This window comes from Hibiscus syriacus, unplaced genomic scaffold (assembly GCF_006381635.1).
Source record: "Hibiscus syriacus cultivar Baekdansim isolate YM2019G1 unplaced genomic scaffold, ASM638163v2 tig00111002_pilon, whole genome shotgun sequence".
NCBI classification, from domain to species: Eukaryota; Viridiplantae; Streptophyta; class Magnoliopsida; order Malvales; family Malvaceae; genus Hibiscus; species Hibiscus syriacus.
The window spans coordinates 1751998-1761081 of NW_024062948.1; the positions used below are offsets into that span (position 1 = coordinate 1751998).

General features: G+C 37.4%; 1 protein-coding gene across 2 annotated transcripts; it reads right to left on the reverse strand.

Moving 5' to 3' along the window:
• Positions 1-2101: 2101 nt before the first annotated feature.
• LOC120149379 (auxin response factor 19-like) lies at positions 2102-8347 on the reverse strand. 2 transcript variants are annotated; one of them, XM_039162173.1, is made up of 14 exons: positions 8292-8347; positions 8153-8248; positions 7388-7500; positions 7189-7284; positions 6822-6878; positions 6561-6716; positions 6372-6456; positions 5998-6088; positions 5747-5911; positions 5425-5620; positions 4999-5137; positions 3092-4905; positions 2691-2881; positions 2102-2602 (listed from the first exon to the last, which is right to left on the reverse strand). In XM_039162173.1, exons 2-14 carry the CDS (start codon positions 8193-8195, stop codon positions 2431-2433), a joined length of 3318 nt encoding a protein of 1105 aa, XP_039018104.1. In that variant the 5' UTR covers positions 8196-8248; positions 8292-8347; the 3' UTR covers positions 2102-2430. The 2 variants fall into 2 exon arrangements, with proteins under 2 accessions (XP_039018104.1, XP_039018105.1); XM_039162174.1 differs by having other exon boundaries at positions 8153-8296.
• Between the last annotated feature and the right edge of the window lie 737 nt (positions 8348-9084).

Genomic DNA, 9084 nt, shown 5'->3' on the forward strand with positions numbered 1-9084 from the left:
TTTACATTACAAACCCGTTTTACAAAACCCAACCCAATTACATCATGCCCAACAATGACCCAAACTCGATGGCCTAATAGAAGACCCAAACCCTTTAGGGTTTGTATCATTTCAACTAGGGTTTTCTAACCCTAGCTCCCAGCCGCAGCCTTTGACCAAAGGATCTCCCAGCCACCAAGATCCAACGGCCCATGCGCATCCAGATGAAACCCTAGGGTATCATCACCCTAGGGCCACGTCGTCGCCTCTGTTGTAGCCATACCGACGATCCAGCTGCCGCCGTCCTCGCCAGAAGACTCCAGAAGCTTTACTGCCACGATGACAGCCTCCCACGCCGAGCTCTATGGTGAGTCACCACCATAGCTATGGTGACTCACCTAGGCCAACTCCATGGGATCGGTCCGAAGCCATTACCAATGGTGGCTATAAAAGCCACCATCCCCTGCAAGAAAAAGAGAGAGGAAGGAGAGAACAGAGACACGGACAGCAACCCAAAAACACAAAGACAGAGAGCAGACAACAACCACGAAAGCAACCCAAGAGAAAAACAGAAAACAAAGAAAGAAGAAAGAAACTTACCCTTGGAGCCTTGACCATCGCCGGAAGCACTAAACATCGCCGGAGAACAGAAAATACCGAAGGTATTTTCATAAATCTACTCTGATTAGGAGTCTTTTAGGGGAAACTAAGGCCGGACTCGGCCTTGGGGAAATCAGGGTTGTATTTTAGTGTAATTTTTTTTTTTCCAGCCACCGAAGGCGGTTGTTGAAGGCAGAGTTGGCGGCAGACGACTGCCGATCGATGGCCGACCTTCCTCCGGTTGGAGGAGAGAGGCGAGAGAGAAATCTCTCTCTCAGTTCTAGATAGAGAAGAGAAAAGAAGAAAATGAAGGAAGATGGCTCTAGGGCCGACCATTTAAGGGTTTAAATACCCTCTCCCAAACGATGTCGTTTTGGGGAAGGGTGTTTCTGTAATTTCCTAAGGGGTAAACCTCTTCCGCGGTGTTCCATGTTTGTAATCTTTACAAAATAATCACCACAAGTTATTTTTATTTATTTTAATTTGGCATTCAAATTTTAATATATTATGTTTTAGTCATTAATCAGTAAATATTTGTATATTTAGGATAAATATCATATTTAGTCCCTCATATTTTTATATTTAATATTTCAATCCCGATTAACTAATATAGGTTAAATCACACTGTTAGCGCTCAAATTTTATAATATTTGGAGTTAGAGCATTTAAGTTTTACAACTTATAATTCAATCATTAATTAGTTTTACCATAAGTTTTAATATTTTGCAATTTAATATTATTTCTTTAATTTCTTTTATTTTGATCATTATTGTTTTTTACTTAATATTATAAAATACCATATAATATTAATTTTATTTTGATCCTATACTTTAAATATAGTATTTTATTTATTTATGTTTTATTCACTAATATTTACATGGAATACAATATTATAATAAGATTTATTTTTAAATATCAAAGAAAAAGGATAGTCTTAAAGCAACTAGATGTCCATTTTCTGATATTTTTAAATAAATATTTTACTTTTATCAATTATATATATATTAGTAGAAATATTTTATTAATATTTATTTAGTTTTTAATATTAAGAAAGGAGCTGTCTTAAAACACCTAGAAGCTCTTTTCTAATATTTCTAAATAAATAAATATCTTATTTATATATATAAATTAATATATTTTCTTAAAATTATAAATTTGAAATAACATGATTATAAATTAAATATATTTATGAATTTTTAAATTTTCAATAATAGAGAATTTATAATTAATGGATACCAATTTTGGGCGTTGTGAAGGTACTAATCCTTCCCCAAACGTAATCGACCACGAATCTTATTTTTATTTATTATTAGAAAGAACGAATTTTTAGTTAAAATACAAATCAATTTATCTTTTAACTAATGTTTTCTTAAAAACTCTTTTAAAAGATAAATTTTAGGTATTCGACCTACCTGACCCAAAAAGCCGATGACGACTCCCAAAATATTTTAAAAACTATTTATTCACATCATTTTTCCCGCCAAGTAAAAAAATTGTGCCGGGAGAAAACCGGTTATGACACCATGGATATATTCATTTCACCTGAAAGAAATTTCCAATTGTATCTGCTGCAACATGAGCAAAAATTGATGCTAATTGTGTATTGCCAGTACAAAGCATGCCTGATAATGTCAGATTATCTCTAGATATGGTTATATTATACATTAAAATGATAACTTGCTCCCAAGTCAAAAAGGATGCTCTGCCAAGTTTTCAAAATTGAACACCATCTGAATCAGCATATTTTCCCTGAATATGCATAAATTCAATTCATCAATAAGCCTAGGCAAAGCCCAAAGGCAGAAGATAGATCAATTTGTTTTAGCATTTGAGTTTTGAGACTTTTATCTGTTAAGAGGCAGCTGAGGGATCATCATAATGTCCTCTCCATGCATTTCCACTATCAATGTCACTGCAAGCTTGATTGAGAACAGCCACATTTCCGAGATCACCATCCAAGCTCATCCGCTGTACTTCTGCGGATGACAGTATTTTTATGCTCTGAACACAGCTTACGAATTCTCTGAAAGGAATTAGAGATTACAAAGTTAGGGACCTAAAACAGAAAGACCAAATGCTGGAAGTTAGTTCAAACTGGTGTCGTTGCTTACTCCCAAGGATCATCTCCGACAAGTAATATGTCATTTTCGTGATCCACATAAACTAGTTTCCAGTCAGAACTTTGTGGATCTTCCATCTGCCCCTCAATACCAAACATGCGGGCTAGATCATGCCTGAGTTCATCATACCCTTTGTAGCGAGTCACATCAATTGATCTTCCCACAGAGCCTCGCTTTTGCACCTTCACAAGTTCAAACCAGCACCAAGCATTTAGAGGTTATACTATAACATTGGGACTTACTTAAGCTGCCTCATAACATATATGTATCACTCTAGTGAACAAATATGATACTTGTTTAACTTGAACTCATGTTTAGGCTCAGAAAGTCTTGAGGTTAAAAAATCTGATTATAATGTACATGCGGCATTTCTAGTTGAGCTTCTTACATACCTTTGTATATGTTCGCATACGTTGAGTTTGGTTGGCCCACAATCCGCCGTTTAAAACTCCTGCATCGTTTATGGCAACATCATTTGAACACCCAGTCTTGAAAGGTATGTTTGGCACACCAAACGAATGAGAGCTTATTGCAGCAGTGGATATCTGTGTGTCAATATCTCTTGGATTGCCACCATAATTAGAAAGCAGGTTTTGAAGATCCTTTTGAGAGTCATATCCCCTTGATAACAAAGTGTCAAGTGCCAGTCCATCAGTATTAGGTGTAAATGGAAGATTGTTCTGAGGATGTGATTGGACATCACCTTCCAGAAAGGTGGGGAGGGAGAAATTATGCTGGATGGTTCCTGCATCCAGGCAATATGACGTTCCAGAAGAGGATGCTTCTAATTGGTCTGGCACAGTACTTTTGTACTTCGATTGTTCTGGACCTTTAGAAGCAGGTAGCTCATGTTTGATTTGGACATCAGGCTTGCTCTGAAGCTCCTGAACCAGTGTACTTGCAGGCTCAACAACTGGATCTGTCACCAATATGGGCGGTACTTGCTGACTTCTGCTTAGAAAGCTTGATGGTGAAACCTGACAATTATTGGTAGAAGGTGAGGTTGAACATGATGGAGCATCACCATCTGTAAGACCAGAATGGGTTCTCATAGCCATAAGTGGTTTGTTCTGACTTGGAGGTTGGCTCACCACAGGCTGTTGAGGTTGCATGAGCATTGATGTTGAAAAGCCATTGCTGCCAAGTGTTTGTGGACTCTGAGAAAGAGGCAAATGTTGTAATGATTGGTTTTGTTGATGCATTAGCTGTTGCTGCATCAATGGAGACTGCAACAGTGATCCAGTTGGTGAGAGTAATTGTTGGGACCACTGCTGCTGCTGTTGCTGCAAATTCTGTAATGGTCGTAAATGAAGCTGCTGCTCAGATAGGCCCTGCTGAGCCAGATGATGAATCTGCGGCTGCTGCTGTGTCCTCTTAGACAGACTTCGCTGCAACTGCATTTGTTGCTGTTGGCTCTGTACAAGGTTAGGTTGCTGTTGGCTCTGTACAAGGTTAGGTTGCTGTTCCATCTGTTGTTGATTCTGCGTCTCTCGAGGTAATGACGTTAAAGGATATGAAGTCTTATTAGCCAAAAGGATGGTTTGAGTTGACTGGCTATTAAGTAATTGTGGTTGTTGTTGCTGATTCTGAGAATAAGCACCTTGTTGATGCAAATTTTGATTCGGGATCTGGTTTGCGGCAGTGATGCCATTATTTATTTGAGCCGATACAAATTGTTGTTGCAACAGCTGCTGCGGCTGTGGTGGTTGTCTTTGTTGCTGCTTTGCCAGCGGCGGTTGCTGCTGCTGCTGCTGTAGAGGTGGCTGTGGCTGTGGCTGAGGCTGAGGCGGCTGTTGTCGCTGCAACTGCTGTTGGGATAGATGCTGTTGATTTTGATTAAGAGGAGTCTGCAATAACTGCTGGAGTTGCTGCTGCTGGGGCCATGTCATAGGCGCCTGAGGCAGCTGGTTGACTTGGTTCGGATTAGCTTTGTTAAACTGCAAATTTGATGCAGGTAATGCTGGAGCTTGAAAATTCAATAATTTGGAAGGATCGTCGGCGCTAAGGTTATTTTGCAAAGGATTTGAAGAAGCCATTCGAAAGAGTCCTGATTGAGCAGCTGCCAGCTGATTATTTTGTTGCATGTTCATCCACTGAACTAAACTCAAACCAGGAAAGACTGAACTAGGTGAGTCCTTCATGCCAAAGTCATCTCCAAGCCAGGGCATAGCTCTCTTGAAAGCATTCTCAACATCACCGTCATTATCTGCAAAAGCATCTTCAAAGATTAGAACTAAGTTCTTTACTTTTCCTGTTATTTGTCCTTGTTTAGCAAGATATATCTAGTAATACGGTTCACCTGGCATCCCTGGTAGCTTGGGGAACCTGGGCCTGAAAAACGGCGGCGGGCATATGTAGAAAGGAGTTACAACAGGCTCAATATCCCAAACTGAAACTCGGCTAGGCCGTTCACCAGCAGTTGATTCATCCCATCCTACCTGTTTTGATATGAAAATAAATTACCAAAATCGAAAAATAACAAGCCTTTTTTCTCCTTATGCAACAAATATCAAGATTTACATGTTACCCTGGGAGATAAAGATTTCTGTAGCCAAGTTCATATATATTAGAGCCATGTAGTATAACGGATACAACAGATGAACTTAAAATTTGCATGTTAACAATGTATTTTCCACTGATATCATGCCAGACATATTTGGAAAAAAAGTACAACATAAAAATGGACAACACTTGCGTTTATACTATCAGAACGTTCTAAGAATACCTGAAGATTGCGCCACTGTGAATTCTTCCATCGCACAGGATCCAGGTCGCTGATACCAGTAATTGTACCCATGTATCTGCGTACTCCAGACTCCTCGGTTTCAAACATCATTCTAAACCGCATGCCAAGAGAAACTTGGGTATACATGGCTTTGTTATACTTTGCCAAGGGTACCACAAACTCAGAAGAACTTGCCCTATCAAAATTAATAAAATCTATTCAGACATATCGATACCTTATCTTTTACGACGAAAAAAAGAAGATGATTTCATGATAACAATGAATTAAAGGACAGTCAAAAAAATATTATAGGCAGCAATACCTTGGATTGTAGAATATAGTAAATGGGCTGTTATTTGCAGCAGCATGAGCCGCAGCAGCAAGGATCCCAATATGCATGCTATCACTAGAAATAACCGATGAAGAGAGAGCTGGCTGCCGTCTATTAGCCCGCCTTATACCCAAGAGAAACTGTGACTTTTCATCTCTACATTTAAGCAAAGTGTTCCAGTTAAGCAGCATAAAAATGATATACGAATGTGTGTCACCATATATGTATGAAATGAACCATACCTTATGAAAAGAACAGAATCACCGGCAAAAAGTCTTTTGTTGCTAACAAAGACACTCCAACCAGTAGTTAGAAGGTGCCTCTTTGGTTGACCTGCAAAGAAGCCATTATGCATTGAAATATATTATTCAATTTCTTTATCCTCAAACTGTTTTGAGTATCATAATACAGTGATTGAAACGATATGACCGGTATAACCAAAAACATTATTAAGTATGATTAAGTTGTGAAAGATGGATTTCTTTATCCATGAACTGTTTTGAGTAGCAAGGATGCTAGTGAATATATTTATGAGAACATAAGTAATGATTGCTTTGCAGCAAAAACAGACTTCTAATTCTGAAACGGAAGGGCGGCATCTAGAAGAAACTGATACCTCGATAGATATGTCTAAATGACCATGTATTCTCATGTAAATCTCTGGCTACTAGCTCTTGAGCAGGTGGTTGCATCGAAAAATCCTATCAAACATCATCATTTTAGTCTCGGTAAAAGTAGGCACAAAATGCTTACATGCCTCTCAAATCGCAAAATAGAAATCGAAATACTGAAAAGTTTTACAAACCAGAGGAGGGAAGATCTTCTCAGCTGCTCTACGAGGCACAGAAAATCCACCATGAGTGCTAGTGTCACTAGCTGTAAGAGTTTTGCAGAAGAACTCAGCAGGTTGTCTACTTTGCTTGAGGCCTATATCAGATGCTAGGAATGCTTCCCTGTCATACTGTAGAATACTACTTTAAAATTCTTCCCCAAATTTCAGGAAGGGAAAAGGAGGCAGTTACTGCAATACTAATATAGTAATTCTCAAATGGATCAGTTGACCTACTTTGCTTACAGGTTGAAGAGTCATCTGAGCATAGACCTCATCAGTTTCCGGATCAGCCTGATTCAAAATTTATATAAACAAATAAATTAGAAGCTTCAAAGAACCTTATAACTTTACTTTTAGATCATTTCAAACTGTTAAAAAGTTATCTACACCATCCGGATGGCCAAACGGATGCACCAAGTACCTAAGTCAGCAACGACTTAGCTTAAAGGAAAGCGAAATTGTCAATCAAATGGTGCAGCACATAGCTGCGCACATGCATCTCAAGATAAATTCACAAAATTCATTTAGGAACAACCACTTTCTTTTCAACGGTTTAAAGAACAAAAGAAACTGGGGATAACAGTGGCTTGCTTTTGCTTACATGCAATGTGACATTATGTAGCATGCAAATTAACTTGGAAGGAAGATTAGGGTAGCTTGGAACGAAATCAGTCTCCTTCTGCATTGATGCCGCAACCTGAGAAGAAATATACATTATTAATTAGAAAGAATAAAAAAATCATAAAAGACCAGGTTCAGAAACAATTATTCCATAGCAATAAATAAGGAAAACGACTCACTTGCTCGCTATGGCCTTGAGGGAAGTAAACCACCAAACTTCCAACTGGCGGCAAAGAAACAAGTGGTCCAGCACAAGCATGCCATAATTCTGAATTGATACTCTTCCTTTCTCCTGCATTACCGAAACCAACCAGAAATTATCAAACAACCCAAAAACCACACAAGAGAAGGGAAAAAAAAATTAAAAGCTTCAACTACCTAAAGATTCACAATATCCATATCTTTCAAAATTTTCGAATGATATACAAGTTAAGAATCAACTTTATAGAATTCTAGACTCAAAGCAAGAAATTTCCAATTCATGAAAAAGGTTATCATGAATATTCTTATATAATTAAGACTTCGTCTTTGCCCCTTGTTTCACCTCCAATTTGCAAATGATAAATGATCCCAAACCCAAATCTTTCCCTCTAAAAAAAAGGGAAACTTTACACTCAGTTCAGTTACAAAAACTTCATTTCTTGTCTTGTTGCTACCTACTTTCCATTTTTATGGAAATGGAATTTTAAAGGATTTCTCAAAAGATTATAGTATAAAGCATTAAACGACCCTAAAAAAGAAACTAATTTCTTTAAACCAACAATAATTTTAGAGGGGATCTGGCTATTGTAGGGGGGAAATCCATCAGCAACTAAATATATATGCTAATAATTAAGCAAAAATCTCTTTTTAGTATTCAATCCGAATTAATCGACCAATTACTCTGATAAAACAAAACTCCCCATACTCAAATAAAAAAGAAATTGGTAAGGAGAAAAACAAACCTTCAGCAGGATTTGCCAAAAATCCATTTGGTGGAGCCTTCATGCTTCATACAAATTTGGGTCAACTAAGAAAAAACAATAATAAAAAAAACCCTTCTCTCAGCGAATCCAACAACTAGTTTTGCTCCAACAAATGGTGAAAAAGAGATCAGCTTTCACAACCATAAATTTAACTTCAACTCTATAAGGAAACACCGCCGTCGCCGCCTATAATACTGCTGTCATTCACATTAAAAAATCCCCCAAAAAAGAAACTAACTCCCTAAATTGTAAATACTCAAAACTTAGTTCAATTCATTCGGAGCAAAAAATTTTCTCTTCATCAGCTTGTAACAAGCTTTTGATTCGTTCTGGTATTTCAATCACACAAAGCATTTTCTTCTCCAATCGGTTCCGAGAAGCCGAACTAACTGCACGAAATGTTAACCACCGGTGACCTGAAACTCGTAGTTTTAGGTCCAGAATCCGACGTGAAAAATTTAAAATAAAAAAGGAGGAAAAAAAGGAACTTTATGGGATCAAGAAGAACGAAACAGACTTGTCACCGGGAAATCAGAGAGACAAAGCCAAAGGAAAACAAAACAAAAGCAGCTTTCTTTCCTTTTTCTTTACTTTCTCTGTTCTTTTTTAATAATAAGTTTGTGAGGAAGAAGAAGCCGACAATATAACAATATAATATAGACCGAGGCGATCAGACCTGGTAAATAAATTAAAAGAAAAGAGAAGGGGGAACAGTTTGGGTTAATTTTGCTATATATTCCTCATTTATAATTTAGATTCTAAATGGATTCATCAATTTTCATTACATTCAATTAGAATGAGTCAGGTCTTTCTATCAACTTAGTCCTCAGTTTAGGAGGGTCAAAATTGAATTATATATTTTTATAGAAATTAAAATACAATTAATCTATAAATTTTAAAATGATTAAATC

Bases quoted from the DNA above. Each gene is read 5' to 3' on its own strand.
- LOC120149379 (XM_039162173.1), bottom strand. From the start codon at position 8,195: ATGAAGGCTCCACCAAATGGATTTTTGGCAAATCCTGCTGAAG. The intron at 4,906-4,998 runs GTGAACCGTATT...ATGCTTTTGCAG, and splicing joins CAAGCTACCAGGGATGCCAG to ATAATGACGGTGATGTTGAG. The intron at 2,882-3,091 runs GTATGTAAGAAG...GAACTTGTGAAG, and splicing joins GTATGCGAACATATACAAAG to GTGCAAAAGCGAGGCTCTGT.